This window comes from Phalacrocorax carbo, chromosome 6 (genome assembly GCF_963921805.1).
Source record: "Phalacrocorax carbo chromosome 6, bPhaCar2.1, whole genome shotgun sequence".
Lineage (NCBI taxonomy): Eukaryota > Metazoa > Chordata > Aves > Suliformes > Phalacrocoracidae > Phalacrocorax > Phalacrocorax carbo.
In genome coordinates this window covers 6,276,976-6,293,362 of record NC_087518.1, presented here as the reverse complement: position 1 = coordinate 6,293,362, position 16,387 = coordinate 6,276,976, and the positions used below count along the sequence as shown (strand labels likewise).

The 16,387-nt window shown below is 48.2% G+C and overlaps 1 protein-coding gene across 1 annotated transcript; it reads right to left on the bottom strand.

Annotated features, from left to right (window-relative positions):
* Positions 1-4,712: 4,712 nt before the first annotated feature.
* Positions 4,713-10,877, bottom strand: LOC104052076 (2-epi-5-epi-valiolone synthase). Its single transcript, XM_009513238.2, has 5 exons — positions 10,708-10,877; positions 7,820-8,453; positions 6,452-6,685; positions 5,508-5,760; positions 4,713-4,813 (listed from the first exon to the last, which is right to left on the bottom strand). Exons 1-5 carry the CDS (start codon positions 10,875-10,877, stop codon positions 4,713-4,715), a joined length of 1,392 nt encoding a protein of 463 aa, XP_009511533.2.
* Between the last annotated feature and the right edge of the window lie 5,510 nt (positions 10,878-16,387).

Genomic DNA, 16,387 nt, shown 5'->3' with positions numbered 1-16,387 from the left:
ATTTACTCCTTTATTAAGAATATCAGAGCTTATCTCCCCCTTCCCCCCCCCCAAAAAAAAACAACACAACACTTTCCAGAGCAGCTTGTTGCAAAAGAAACAACTTCAGGACATGTAAATAATAAAATAATTTCTTGTTATCTGACAACTAAAGTAATTTTGTTCAAACAAACCCATGAAGAACTTGTGCTGCAGAGAACCCAGCTGGGTCCCGCGCGGCTTTCCACTTTTCTCTTTGGAGTAATAAGTCATTGAAGGTAATAAGAAAATAAGCACAGATTTTAGGTCTAAGGATAATAGTTCCGTTCGAAAATGTAGGAATTAAATGAAAGCTGAATAAATGGAAAAAAGTTAAATTCATTCTAGGCATTTAAAAAAATGCACTGCAAACAATCAGGTGTATTTTAAAGACACTGTTTTATTAATAATACTTTCTACCTTTTTCCCTTGATCTTCCGATGACAAGCCTGGCAGAGGCACTCTGTCAGACACTGGAGCAATTTAGCTGCTGTCATATGCCTTTCTTGATACACACGTATTAGTCACACAGCCGTTTTATGTTCTTTAGCATATTTTAGTGTATAATTAAAAATGTGGCTGTCTGCTACTAAGCAACCAAGCATGTCAGGGGTTGATTGTATTCTCTCACCCACGGCAGAAGGGAGCGTAAAAAATAATAATCATGTGTTCACTTTTCAGTCTTAATTGTGCTTCAGCTGCTTTGATATGTTGTTACACACACACACTGACTCCTGAAGACGGAGGCAAAGCCAGCGTGTGAGATTGGCTGGCAGGTGACCCGCAGCCACGCCACTGTCACCGACAGCACACCAGCCTTAGGTGTTGGGCTTTTAATGGGTACGTGGGGTTTTGTGGCTTCTGGGTTCAGTTTGGCTGGACCCTGCTGAGCTGCTGCTTGGCTTTTCGTGGGACTGGAGTGCTAAATGCCTTTGGGCCCATGAGGGGTCTCTCCCTGGCCATTTAAAATTCAGAATTCAAGTTGATGTATGTTTTTTACCTCTTCTGCGTGGGTAGATGGGAGTAGGACTCCTGCACTGAAGGAGACTGACTGTTGGGCAGCTGATAATCCTGTGCTTCATTCATTTCTAAATTATCTGAAGTGAAAAATGGCCCACCCAGCTCCTGGAGAGGAGGAAAACTGGTCGCCAGCGTACCCAGGTGATCACCCTAAACTCTGGGAGAGGAGCACCAGAGCTACAGGGCTCTGGTCCTAGATCACCTCCGAGAGGTGGCCAGCACCAGATGGGGCAGAGACAACACACTCCTCCAGAGGCTCTCAGCGCACTGTCCCTCAGCACTGCTGTCCTCGGGGCGCTCTCACGCTCCAGAAAAATTCACGTCCTCATCTAGTCCTGTGTTGTGCTCTCCCTTTCTGTTCTAGTGAAAGGCTGATGGTGCAGATGGCTTCCCTGTGAGCAAGAGTGATGCTTTTCCCACGTGGTAGCTGCTGTCAGGAACTACAGGATGTTCACCTGGATGTTCACAAGTCCATGGGGCAGATGGGATCCACCTAAGGACACTGAGGGAGCTGGCAGAGGAGCTCGCTGAGCCACTGTCCATCATTTATCAGCAGTCCTGGTCAACCGGGGACGTCCCAGATGACTGGAAACTAGCGAATGTGATGCCCCTCTATAAAAAGGGTTGGAAGGAGGATCCGGGGAACTACAGGCCTGTCAGCCTGACCTCAGTGCCAGGAAAGGTCGTGGAACAGATCATCTTGAATGCCATTATGCAGCACATGCGGGACAACCAGGGGATGGGGCTCAGCCAGCATGGGTTTATGAAAGGGAGGTCCTGTCTCACTAACCTGGTCTCCTTCTATGATAAGGTGACCCGCTTAGTGGATGAGGGGAAGGCTGTGGACGTTGTCCACTTGGACTTTAGTAAGGCCTTTGGCACTGTCTCCCACAGCATTCTCCTGGAGAAGCTGGCTGCTCATGGCTTGGACAAGAGCTGGGTTAAAAACTGGCTGGACAGCCAAGCCCAGAGAGTGGTGGTGAATGGAGTCAAATGGCCAGTCACGAGCAGGGTTCCCCAGGGCTCAGTGCTGGGGCCGGTCCTGCTCAATATCTTCACTGATGATCTGGATGAGGGGATTGAGTGCACCCTCAGTAAGTTTGCAGATGACACCAAGCTGGGTGGAAGTGTCGATCTGCTGGAGGGCAGGAAGGCCCTACAGAGGGACCTGGACAGGCTGGATCGATGGGCCGGAGCCAATGGTATGAGATTCAACATGGCCAAGTGCCGGGTCCTGCACTTCGGTCACAGCAACCCCATGCAACGCTACAGCCTTGGGGAGGAGCGGCTGGAGAGCTGCCTCGTGGAGAAGGCCCTGGAGGTGCTGGCTGACGGCCGGCTGAACATGAGCCAGCAGCGTGCTCAGGCGGCCAAGAAGGCCAATGGCATCCGGGCTTGTATCAGCAATACTGTGGCCAGCAGGAGCAGGGAGGTGATCGTGCCCCTGTGCTCGGCACCGGTGAGGCCGCACCTTGAATATTGTGTTCAGTTTTGGGCCCCTCACTGCAAGAAGGACATTGAGGTGCTGGAGCGTGTCCAGAGAAGGGCCACGAAGCTGGTGACGGGTCTAGAGAACAAGCCTTATGAGAGGGAGCTGGGGTTGTTTAGTCTGGCGAAGAGGAGGCTGAGGGGAGACCTAATCACTCTCTACAACTACCTGAAAGAAGGTTATAGCGAGGCGGGGGTCAGTCTCTTCTGTCTAGTAACAAGCCATAGGACGAGAGGAAATGGCCTCAAGCTGCGCCAGGGGAAGTTTAGGTTGGATATTAGGAAAAACTTCCTCACCGAAAGGGTTGTCAAACATTGGCACAGGCTGCCAAGGGAGGTGGTTGGGCCTCCATCCCTGGACATATTTAAAAGAAGGGTAGATGTGGTGCTTGAGGATATGGTTTAGTGGTGGACTTGGCAGTGATAGGTTAGTGGTTGGACTCGATGATCTTAAAGGTCTTTTCCAACCTTAATGATTCTATGGTTCTATGAACCACTGAATGAACCTATGTTTGACAGTCTGGAAAAAGGACAAAATTTCATTGATATCCTCAGCCACAGGCTTATTTAACTCAAACTCAGGGCGTTCAGGGATTATTTCTCTGGGAAGAAGTGGCTCTGAGGATGTGTTGTGATGCTGCAGGAGCTCTACGAGAGGTCTGCTTGGTAAGGTGGTACCATCTGTGCGAAACCCTGCCCTGAAGCTAGAGAAATGCATGGCTCTGGAGAAGGGCCAGGAAAATCTTTCTGTGTATTTTTAGGTGCATCTTCTTCAGGCTCAAGAGGAAAAGGGATTTATTGTGTCAGCTCTGTTCCTCACTCCTCCCATGTCATTCTGTCCCTTGAGCATGTGCAAATGTACACGGGCATGCACTAAGTGCAGCAGTGGAATTGTTATTTTAAAAGTTTTCCAGTTTTAATAGCTTTTATTACTTCAGCAAAACAGAAGCCAGCACATCAGCACAAACTTGTATGACATAAGGAAAAAAATAATATGATAATGCTGTAAATAATTCAAAGGCTGTTTGTTGATTGTGATTCCTTTGATTCAGCCTCCGGGGAGAAGGATGACATTGCCTTTACATTTTTCACAGTCAGCATCTGAAACATAACCTCCTCTGTGTCTTCCAGGATCCTGAGACAAGACACTGAGGCTGCTTGAAGATGTTAAACTCACTTGGCATCCCCCAATTTCTCTCAGTTTTCCCCAGCTGACCTTATCTACCTGGAAAGCACTGCGATGGGGAAGGAGCCCGGCCAGCCAGGTACGCGTAGGCCTGTGACAGATGCTCAGGGGGGTTCTGAAGGGTACCCTGGAGCTCAACTTTGTTCATAGGCAGCACCGATGCAAAACCACACTGTATTTGTCACACCGATGGTTTGTAGGGGTTATGCAGTAAAACCACCGCTACACTTTTTGGCAGCAAGATGAGTCTTGCCAGCATGTCCTCAGTATCTAAGAGTCCCAAGACATGGGACCATCATGCTGTCAAGACACAGCTCCCATTGTGCTTCACAGCGGCGGTAGCTGCTGCTCTGCAGCTACGTGACAGTGCCTGTAATCGGAGTGTGTCCTCTCCTTACACTGGGAGCAAAGACTGGCTGATGAGTGGGTTTTTTATTTTTTTGCTAGTTTGAATGAGCTGAGAAAACAAGAACTCAGAATGCCAAAACCAGTGGAGGAGATAACCCACTTCAAACATTTTATATAGCATGGAAATTTTGCATGGTGCTGTCAGGAGGCCCCACTTCTTTTATGTGGTCTGTGAGCCAGATACACTTACTGACTCCAGGGATCCAGCAACAAGCAGTGGTGAGACAGTGCTGTGCAAGGCCATGGCAGCCCCCAGGTTGGATTAACCAAATGAATGAGTAAATGCCACTCACTTTCCCCCCAAAAAAGACAGCTTGCTATGAACTATGCTACAGGCACTTGGTGGTTTCACTTCCGAGCAATCACTTCTTGAGCACTACACAGGTCTAATGAATTACTTTTCAAATAGAACAACTGAAAGAGGTAAATCAGGTCAGGTGCCAATATCCTTGTTCCACCCAGCTCTGGGGTGTATGTGGTTTCACAGGTAATGCTGTATTTATCTTTTCTTAAAATTCAGTCCTGCCTGCTAACTTACGATGTCAAGCAACTCCTCACGTGGGGCAGGACCGTCGGCCCGGGCTCGCAGCTCTCACAGGGCAGCCGGCTCTTCTTCCAGCATCGTCTTGCAGTCCCTGACCCACAGGTGGTATGCTCTTTCCAGGGTCTCTTCGCTAGTGTCATTGAATATCTCTGTAAAGTAAGGCTTGTCGTTAATTGGACGTTCAGGGAAGCTTCTCCTCCTTGTGTACGTTAATTCTCTAGGGGAAGAGTAGCTCCTCCAAACAGTTTATGAGAGCCAGTTTTCTACTGAGTGTGTAGAGACTGAGCTGGATGGAAATAGTTGGGATGAATACTGGTGCAAAAGATCACAACCTGGTCCCATGCATTGCATCTATGTTAGGGGTTGATTTTTTTAAAAAAAAAAAGTCTCAGAAGAAAGAATGTTTCACCCCAGATATTGAACAGATGCTACTTAGTTTTCAGGTATTAGTTCTAGCCATAGTGAGATATTAAACTCTTCTGGCCAAGGATGACTTAACTATTTTCAATAACAAAGGAATTGTTTTCCCCTTATGACATTGCTGGTTTATCTGCCAGAGCACTGCGTTTAGACTGTTTGTAAACATGTTTGCAAAGTGAATTGGTCAATCGTAATGCAATTAATTAGGCCTCAGTCCTTAACTGAGTTCTGGTGGTTACACGCAAGAGAAGGATCCTGTCTCTCGGTGGGTTTATTGCGATGCTAAGAGAAGCACAAGTAAAGCCAGGAATGCGCCGCTGCAGAACTGCAGGGCACGTATTCCAGCACGTCTGTGTGCCGGGATGCTGGCCGCCCCCCACGCGCCCGCTCCCGGGGGCTTCCCGCTGTCCCTCGCCGCAGTACCTGCTACCCCGAGGCCGGTGGGGAGAGGCATCCGGAGCTGTCCCCCGCTGTGCTTCAGGCGCTCCATCAAGGCTTTCTTGATGAGGGGCCAGCTGCAGCCGCCGTGCCAGACCGGCAGCTCCAGGCCCCTCATGCACTGGATGATCTGCTCCTTCTCCTCGGCGGTGATGAGCCCCCGCGCATGGGCGACGTACGTCATGAATGCCATGTCGATGTTCACCGCTTCTCCGTGCATCAGCGATGGCAAAACCCTCTGAAACAGAGCAAAGGCGGATGGGAGAAAAGGCTTAGGGTTAACAAATAGTAAATAAGTAGCTTTGTTTCTAAAATTACTCCTGAAAATTGACATTTGACTTGCAGCAGTAGAAATACAGATTTGCTGGACGTTAGCATCTTGTGATTGATGGGATGCAGAGAATGATCTGTTTTACACATGATTAATTGTAAGTAAAATCTCCTGTAGTGATCCAGGATCTAATTCTCCTCCCGTTCAAATCACTGACGAAGAGCACCATGGGATGGAAGGAAGAGCTCTGAATGTTGCATAAGGGCTAGTCCTCTCCCCTCTTTCCACAGTGGCAATTTCTGCCCAGTAAGACAGGCTATGGAGGCTACAGTCTCCATACCTTCGCACCGTTATAGCTCATGTTGGTGATTTCTAGTGGCTTCACTGAAATCCAGACATCTTTGTGCTTTGGTAAATGCCTGGTAAGAAGCAGTAACTGGCCTGTGGTCTCAATGGGAATCATGGGTGGAGGTGTGGGGGAAACAGGGCTGGGAAAGGGGTCCCTTTATACAACAGGACCAGGCTGGGTGCATTGGGTGATCTGAGGGAATGTGCAGATCTGGAGTTTAGCTCAGCCCCTTTTGCACAAAGTTTTCATGCTGCTGATTGAAAACTTTTTTTTTTTTTTTGATGTTGCCATACCGAGTCTGTCACTCACCATTTCCAGCTCTGGGCTTATAAGGTGACCAAAATCAACCAGTCTGTCCAGGTCATCCTCCCAGAGGTTGGGAGCCAGCTCTTCCAACATGGTTTCAATGGCAATCCTGGTGGTCTGCAGTGCAGCATCCCTGTAGTCAGCACAGCCACTGTAGGACTGGAACTTGGTGTCCAGAAGGTATTTCCCATGGCTCTTGAGCAGGTCAAACAGCCCTTTGTGTTTCATGAGTGCCATCTAGGACAAAGAGGAGAAGAGGTAATTAAAGATAATGATGTGATCTTTGTATGTGCTGTGCTAAACTTAGGAGTTTCATTAGACTGGACTATAATATCATATGTAGCAAAGAAATACCTGCACACTTGGTAAAAGAGATGATGGGAACGCTGGTGGGCAAGTTCCCTTGCTGCTGGGCAGCTCTGACCATCCTGTGTGTTCGCTACGTGCTCCGGTGGCCCAGCAGAGGGTTTGTACGAGCTTTGGCTATTTGTGTGCCTGGCAGGAAACTCGAGACTGTCTCAGCTGAATAGTACTGAGAAGTAGCCATCCCCAGGCCAGGTACAGGATGGTGGACATCCCCAAGATAACTCTCATCTAAACCTTGGGATTGCTTTTTGAGCAAGGGAAGGTGGGAAAGCACTGCTGTATGGGGAATACAAGGGCTCAGGAGCGGTTTCATAGTTACAAGTACGTATTTTTTCACCCTCTGACTCGGGCATTAGCCCACTTCTGCAGTGAGGAATGGTGATCTCCGGGATTCCCAGTACCTGCCAGAAACCTCCAGATATCCTGAGGGGTTCCCATTGTGCAAGCACTGAGAATTACTACTGATGAGCTCATCTCTAATGAACTTTAATAGCTTGAACTCTGCTTTATCAAAAGTTTTGAAAGCTCTTCAGGCATAAAACCATTTACTGTGAACTTCCCAGGTAATTTTAGAAGTAGAATTTGTCTGGCAGGAGATTGATTGACCACACTCGACATTGCCCACGAGGTAGGTGCAAATGATCTTGCAGATTATTAATCTCCAGTATAATGAGCTTCAATTTCTTGACCAGCGGTTCATTTTAGAGTGCTGTGGATCAGCCTCGATGGGAAGATGCTTTCTTCCCTGGTTTTGCCATGTCTACATCTGGCCTTGAGTTTTGGAGTTTACTCTGCAGGGTCAGCACTAGGCACTGCTTGTAAGGGATATTCTAACAAATTTAGCAGCTGGAAAAATATACGTAGGCTCAGTGAGAGTTAAAAGTCCCCATGCAGCCTTGAGGGCCCATCTTTGTTTCTATAAGGCAGTTTATACAACACCATGGATGCTGATGGACGTCTTATCAATATTTTGGGTTTGAAAACTGCAGTTACAAAAGTTCTTACCTTTAAAATTTCACCGAGGCCATTGGAGATGTGTCGCCGAGGAATGCTCTGAATGAAGGATCTATCCAGGAAACTGGCTACCGGGGGAGTGTAGCCCCCCAGCTTGTTCTTACACTGCAGGAAATTCACCCCGTTCTTTGCACCCACACTGGCATCAACGTAAGAGAGGAGGGTTGTTGGGACCCGAATGTAAGGGGTACGTCTTCTATAGAGCGACGCGGCTAGTCCTACGATGTCCAGGCAGACGCCGCCTCCGATGGCGATGATGGGCTCGGTTCGCCTGTCAATGCTGAATTTCTGGACTTCTTGCAAGATGTTCAAGACGAGGTCCATGGATTTCGTTTCTTCAGTGGTAGGCAGGGCAAGGATTTTGTGCTGAACGTTGTTCTCTTCAAAGTATTCTCTGACTTTGGAGCCGTAAAGTTCATCAACAACTTCATCTATGACAATAAAGCGCCTCAGCTTCCTTTTGCCACTAGTGGCTAGCTCTAGTTGCTGGGGTTCAGTAATGTGACCCCAGAGCAGAGTAGTGTTAGAGGGATCCAGAATATTGTATGTTTCTACCACTTTGTAGCAAAAATAGATGGGTGCTTCTATTGTCCAGGAAATCCCACCTTCGGAGATGCATTCACCTCTGGCAAGGATCAGAAAACATGGTTTGAGATTACTATATTCCTCTTTTGTACTTTGCATGTCTGAACAAGTTTAAGGATGTAGCCGGAAGGTGGGGAATGTGGAGTTTCCCGTCTGTGCACTGCAAAAGTGTGGGGCCGCGAGGGTGGGACGGCTCTCCTGGCTGTTGGGGCTCAATTTCTTTGGCACCAGATAAACCCTGCCCTGTCTTAGAGAACAGGTACATGGCTGAACTTCTATATGGTAATGATAAAAAAGAAAGCTAGAAGGGCTGGAGCATGTTATTCATGCTGGAAGTGGAAAACCCCAGCAGAAAACCCCAGACCAGTCATTTCAGCTTCCCAAAAGTGTGTGGGGAAGACATTGCCAAAATTTTCCAAAGTATTTGTGGAGGAAACATCCTCTGCCCACTATATCTGGGTGATAAGAGTTGATTTATTCCAGTCTATCTACACACAGCCACACACCTCTGTACATAATAGTGTCTCTGCAATGCTCCAGTTGAAACAGTGAATCTCTCTACCTCAAAACAGGTATGACAGAAATAGGAACTGCTCCCAGGCAGTAAAAGAAAACTGAGAGTTGGCAAAAATTTCCATACAGGAGTTTTAAAGGATAAATAAAAGCCTACAAAGCCAGGATGTAGTATCTGTCTAAAACACGGCCCTGCAACCCAGTTATTACTTCTGTGGGGCAGGGGGAGCCAGGGGGAAAACAAGTGGCTTTTTTAGTTTGTTGGGAATCAAGGAGGGTGGGGGAAGACAGAAACTGCAACACGTATTTTATACAAGACCTCTTCTTGAGCTGCAGTTGGGTAAAAGTTGACAGTTTCTGTGAACCTTTGTTTTGTTTTTTGAATGAGCAGATGGCTCATTGGATAATCAGGTTTCCTTACACACCCAATTTCTTTTGACATGACTGCACTTTCTCTTACAGGTCTAAATAGACGCTTCTCTGCTTTCTTTACCAAATTGCCTCTAAGACTATCCTTAATCTTTTTAAGTATTAAAGAAAGACAATGAGGACTTATACCTTCCAAAAAATTTCTTCTGGGCTTTAGGAATGCAGTATTACAAAAAGAATCATTGTGTACATCTTAATGCACCAAGTATATACCTTACAGCTATACTTCAGCTGCATGTGCATCCATCTCTGGCACGTGACCCTTCTAAGAGACAGGATGTTTTTGAATGTTAGTTGGTGGAATCAGCTTTGAGTGCTGGATGGCACAACTAGCACCCATTGCAACCCCTCTGCTGTACAAAAATAGTAGTGAATTTGGGGCTGAATATACCTTTATTGAAGCATATGTCAGCTGAGGATTTTTCTGGGAGTGCTCTGGGCCCTAGGGTCATCCTTCTATTGACTGAGGTCCAGCAGACTGCCTTTGGGTCTACTGAAGTCCTGTTCTATCTACTGCAGCTCTGCCCGAGCGATGCTCGCGTGCAGCCGCTGCCCACTGCCAGCGCTGGTGAAGGTCCCTCTGACCTGACTGAGAAAAGGGTTAGACTTTGTGACATTAAAACCTGAGGATGAGAAATGCTAGAAAACTTCTGACATGCAAAACATAGCTGTATTAAGGAAGACCTTGATCACAAACGGGGCTCCATGTGCTCATGAAAAGGAGTATCCTGTAATTAAAGGATAATTAACTGGAGAGATGTGATATCAGCAAAGAGCTCTGTGTATCCCTGGGGAAAATTCCTCTCTCTCCTCTGGCTGAAGTAGCAGTAGGTGACTTCCACAGTTTGAAAGATATGTTATGGTTTTTGCTCTTGTCAGTGACCTACTGTGTTTATTTTTTGCATCTAAGCATTTCATTTATCTGCAACCACCTCTACAAACATGTTCTCCTATGCTTGTGCATGAGCTTTTGCACACACAGTTTTCATGTACATACGGGGGGGGGGGGAAAAGCCCTAGTACAGCATTCAGAAGTTCCTGCCTAAGCTTTTCAGAAGTTTAAAGAAATTTCCCATCTACAAAAATTGAGGCTGTTGATTCAGTTCCCTCCGTACCTTGGCTAAGTTGCCAAGTCATGCCAAGGAGAACAGCAAATACCTGTGCTGCCCTACTGCACACCTTTCGAAGCCCACTTGCACAGGGTTGTACACGTAATGGTGGGTTTAAGCCGCAATGGCACGCAAGATGTTTTTTTCCATCTGACATTCATCCCACCAAGGAGACTGCACAGTTTGGCTAGGCAGAGCCATCCAGCGCAGTCGCCAAGGAGCAACGTGGGCTCCTGTACTTACATTTTTGCTTCGGAGAGCGTTATCTTGTCCTCGCAGTCAGACAGGTCTTCTCCCTTCTTGATCCGGCACCACGTGCTCTTGACTCGCACCAGCTGGAAGTCTGTCTGCCGGCACTTCTGGGGCATGATGGCTGGGGCTGCTCCAGCAAAGGCCTCTTCTGACACTGGCATGCTTTCAGAAGGTAAAATCTCCCTGTTGAGAGATCTCCCGTAACTGGGTGCTTTTGAGGTGCTTTTTAAAGGCTCCAGGTGACCAGGTTTTAGAAGGGGAGGTCTTGCCTCCACGGGGGAGACCAATTACAAAACTAAGATTATCTAATCTAGGATGCACGTTAAGGGTGGTAGGAGCATTTGAAGACACGTGCAAGTACCAGGATGGGGTTGTATAATCAGCTAGTTTTATAATGCTTAAGAAGTACAATAGGAGTGCATATATTAACTTCCAGCATGATGCCCTACAGCAAATTTAAAGTTATGAAAGGCAATTTGTGTGATTCTCAATGACATTTAGGAAACTCCTTTGCTGTGTGGAGCCTCTGATCTGGCTGCAGCTCTAACCTGCTTTTATGGGGTGAGACAGGAGCAGGAGCATGGAAACGTGATCGATACCAGCTGGTTAAACCTCTTTTGAGCTCAGATTCATGGGATTCTCTTGTGGTGAGGAACAGAATGGTTTTGTCATTGTTTTTAGCTTTTATGGTGAGTTTAAAAAAATAATCAGGGAGTTTTTCCTCTGAAGGGCTGTTTGGGGGATGAGCTAAGTTTTGATTCATTTGCCCACCTATCTGTGGGACCCTGAGATGCTGAGGTTTCCCTGTGGTTGTTTCAGGATCAGCAGTGTTGTCCAGGCACTGGTATCTGAGCCTTGATGGCTCTGCCTTTTGGTTCCCATGCTTTCCTGCAACTGTCACCTCTTTGTCTTAAGACTATGCCAGATCCCTGATGCGTACTTGGGGAGACCCCATCTCCCGGACCCAAGGGACATTGCTGCTGTGGGGTGGGCTCAGCCAGAGGGATGGATTCCCCTTCTCTAGGAAGCGATGGCGTGGTGGGGGGTGGTGGGAAGCAGGTGCTGGCAATGGTGGCTGCTCCCCACGTGATCGAGGGATGCACAATTCACCTTTCTATATGATCTTCCAGCTGAACCTTCTGGATGGCCCTGGGCTCAGCTTGCCACACCAAACGTTCCCTTGGCATATAGCTGTGTGTGCTGAGCACAGGGGAAGGTCTCCCTTTTTTCACCAGCAGTGCCTGAAGGTACAAACCCATCTTTGCCGCCTTCTTGGCTGTGTTTCTGAAAGCTGTCCTTGTTCAGAAACAAAGATCAAGAAAACTGAAAACAGACATAACAGCAGAGGCTGGAAAAAATGGTTCTTCAAGAGCCCACCGGACAAAACCTCTTCATTGCATTGAAGGCTTAATTGGAGCCAAACTCACTTAGGAGCCTACACTTATCTCAAAATCAATATTGGGGAAAAAGCTACAAGGATAAACTTTAAAGCCATGTAGCCCTGCTCCAGGAAGGGTAATAACTCCTAACATGTAGTTCTCACTGCTGTCTTCATCTCCAGATAGCAAAGCGCTTTGCAAAGGGGACAGACTGTTATCCACATTTTACAGAAGAGGAAAATAGAGTCACCAGAAGAGAAGCAACTTGCCCAAAGTCACCTCCAAAGCTGCTGGAAGATGGATTAGATGGCATACTAAAGCTCTTAGCCTGTTACCAAATACTTGCCTGAAATTTTAACTCCCAATCCAAACACAATTTGGATTGCTTTCCACGGGCACTGCAGGTCTAATGCAGTTTGTTGTTTACTAAATCATAAGATGAAATAATCTTAGGTATGCAAGGAGGTCTGTCCTCTTTGCCTTGTTTATTTGTTTTGATTAATAGCAATCTACTGAGCATTGGGACTGATTTAATTTACCTTTCTTTTATGCTTTTGTCCTGTGCATTTACTTATTTTCCATTTGCACATCCCCATTCTATTCTGGGGGCTTTGAAATGTCTTCTGTTTCATTTTAGAAGTTGACAAATTGACTTTCCGATGCCTGTCTGCTTGCCATAGCCGATGACTGTCATGTCCTTGTACATCCTTCCTGCAGAGGGGCTGCCAAAAGCCTTACTGCGAGGACCTGCTCCCCGCAGCCTCTTCACCTCCTCAGCCCAGCCCTGAGCTCTCTTGGCAGGCTTTGCAGGTATGTTGAGTCAGTCCTTGACAGAACAAGCCCAGGGTGATAGATCCCACAAGTGAAAGGTGCTGTTCTGGTTATGTGGTAGTCCACGTTTCCTCGTTAGCTTCGGTTTGTGTTTCACGTGCATGAAGAGGAGACAGCCAGCCGACCTCAGCTCCATCACGTGCTCTTTAATTGCTTTGCTTTAATTCCTCACCAGCCTTTTCTGCTCCAACTCTGCAGGCCAGCTTAGGCTTTTGGATACCTTGGATGTTCCCACTGGTTCCTCCTGTGGGTGCATTCCTGGGTCCCTTTCTGGGGGTGAAGGGCCACTGGTACGTGTGTCACACAACCACCCCCAGCCCATGCAGAGATCTGGCCTCTGAGCTGGACCCCAGCGCAGGGGCTGCTCCGACGTTTGGCCGTGCAGGGCAGCAGCAGTGACCTCGTAGCTACGGACTGCTTGTACATAATCTAGGGTTCAAAGTCCTGGAACTTTTTTTGCCTCATACCTGATAGTTTAGCTGGGACATATGCCAGTGCTATGTAACCAGAAGGTTATGAAACTGTCAATTATCTCCTTGAGAGCCAGCAGCTTCCTGAGGTAAAGATGTGAACATTGCTCTTACGTAAAGCAAAGGCAGTGAAAGTCGACATTTTTTTGTTTTCTTTTTGTCATGTCAGATACTGTTGGATCTCATCTGCTGCCTGTGCTCTGGGTGGGGGCAGGTGGGTGCAGCTGGAACGGGTGCAGCCCCAGCCCGGGGCCATCCTCCCTGCGCAGCCTCTCCACAGAGCTGGGGCTGGTGTGCCCAGGTGAGCACGGGTGGAGGAGCCCATCCCCTCTACAGACACCTGAACACCAACGTGCTTCTCTGCAGAGGCAGCAAACCCACAGCAGCATCCTCTGAGGCTGGGGGACAAGAAGCAACATGCATAAGCCTGCAGGTAAACTCGCTGTGTGGGGTGGGGAGCTCCAGGAGAGATGGTGTGACAGGAGGGGACACCATGTGAATGGTTCTGGGTCCCCCACTGCCCTGCAGAAGTGTGATCTGCAGGCTCTGTGGCTTGGCAGAAAGGAGGAGAGATAGGGTTTACTGGGGAGAGGAGTTTGAGGCTGAGCAGGGGAGGTGGGGCTGCAGGAACCTGAAGTGGATGCTCTGGGAGAAAGGGATGGGTGGGAAGGTGGACAGTCCCAGTGCCAAGACAGCTTTGGCTGTGACTAATTTTGATGGACTGGGATGCTTGTTTTTAGAAATATTTTTTTTTCTGCAGCTTTAACCTTGTCTTGGTGCTTTTTGTGATCGCCACGTGTGCCTGGTGTGGCACCCAGTAAGGCGTTTGCTGCCTTTTTTTAGCCATTTTTTAAAATAAACAGCTGCATGTGGGAATCCAGGCTTCTCTGAACGGAGAGACTTTGTTCTCTTACAGCCTGATCTAGAGCCCATTGAAGCTATCAAAAGACTCCCCTCAACTGCCTTGGGCTTTGGATCTGACTGTCAGTGGGTACTGCTTATTCCTGCCACACACGGCATCCTTTATTATCTATGAAAATAAATTATGCTTCGCATACTCTCTGCCAGTGACTCCAGAGCCTCCCTAACGCAAGCAGAGGAGTGCTGCGGAGCATCCAGCTTTTCTACTACTTTTCCAGCAGTAGAGACTGTAGAAAACACTTTGGCTGGTGTATGTTTTCCTCCCATGAAGTTCAGGCAGAGTTTAGCACCCTGGTTCCTGCCATGAGCTGCAGCTTCCCTACCCTGGATGCTTCCTCCCCCTCATCCTCCTTGTGCTCCCACTCCACCCCAAAGCTGCTACCTCTCCCCTTGCCATTGCTGCTGACTTTGCTGCACGCTCTGGCACTACTGACGCTGAGGCCAAGCTGATAAATTAAGCTGAACCCAGCTGGCTGTGCTCAGGACCCCCTGCAATGTTTAATGGCCAGGCAGTTGTGTTTGGCCCATGCTGCCAGCCTTCTCTCAGCCCCACGTGAGCTAAGGCATGCCTGTGCCCCGGTGCGTGGCCCGGGCTCGTGGGTGGTGGGTTTGGAGCCACTGAACAGCCCCAGCTGTGCCACAGCCACATTCCTGCTTCCTTCTGCTACAGCTCCATCCATACGATGGGCGTGCATCACAGCTGGGTTTAATGTATTTGGGTCAAGCAGTAGCACAGGGTCTCCCTAAGAGGCTGCAGTTTTGTGTGCTGGGTTCTGGTGGGGTAAGGAAATAGCTCGAGCATTGCATTGCTGTTTCCATAAACAGAATTGCCTGGTAAAATGCAGCAGCTGAGGTGTATTTACATGGTAAGGTGAAGTGGTGAGTGTTGTGATAAGCTGTTGTCAATGCCTGAGGTGCTTTGGTGAATGTAATGGCTGGAACTGTTTGGGAAGATTTTATCAGACTGGACTTCCAAGTTCTTACTGCTGAATAGCTCCTGCCGAAGTGCTCAGCACCCGAGCACCAAGCTGTCTGACCGCATGGTGTTCGCGTGGATCAGGTTCAGTGCTCTGCCCTGGCTGGGAAGGGGACCTCTTCTGGAAGTCGTTGCTGGGGCTGCAAAATAGATCTAAAGGCTAGAAGGTGAAATGAGGATAGCCCAAAAATGGGAACCAAAGATCTGGTCTGCATCTTTGGATGTGGCGTTTTTGCTTTCTTTGTTTTTGCCAAATCCAGACTGCCTTCCTGCGTGCTTGTCTCCAGGCTTTCTTCTGGTCAGTCCCCTGCAAAAACAGTACAGTGCCCTCCCCTTTCCTGACTGAGCTCCCTCCGCCCCAAAAGCACCATCTAAGCCCAAGCTGCAGAGTTTAATTCGGCTTCTGGAGCAGCATGTCCCTCCATGGCGCTGCACTGCCCGCCTGCGCAGGGGACGCCAGTGTCCCCCACATACAGCCCCCACCTGCAATCCTGACTCATCCTGGCTGGAACCAAAAGTGCCTATTCTGGAAAAAGTAGAAGCTGCAATCTATTATTTGGCTTCATCGTAAAAAAGGCTGACTCTGCTCTCAGCATCTACCAAAGAAAATGCTGGGAACCATCTTGCTGGCAGCTGTGGTCCATTTTAAGAACTGCCACCTTACCTTTTTTATGAAGCTGATGGAGGCTTTCCTGCCCTTTCTTGGTAGGGCTTGAACTCCTTTGCTTTGCACCTGGCAGCATTTTCCTCCTCTGAGTGAGCTCCCTTTTTTCTTTTGTTTTTTCCCCTTATATGCATGAAGATGATGATGCACAATTAAGTGGGAAAGGGAGATATCTGTGCATAGATAGAGCCATGGGGAGGCAACCAGGCAATTTAGTTTAGTGCTTAATATGGTCCAACGGCTTTGCTGGGGTTGTGCAAAACTGTGGGCTAAAAATGAAGCACTTTCCCTGCAGTAGCATAAAACCCCTCAGTAGTTACATAAATTTTCACTCACCGGAGAGCTCAAAGCCTTGAGTACAGCCTGGCCAGGCCCAGCAGCCAGCCCTGAGCTCTGCTCCGACTTGTCAGTGCTTGCTAAATGAAGGCAA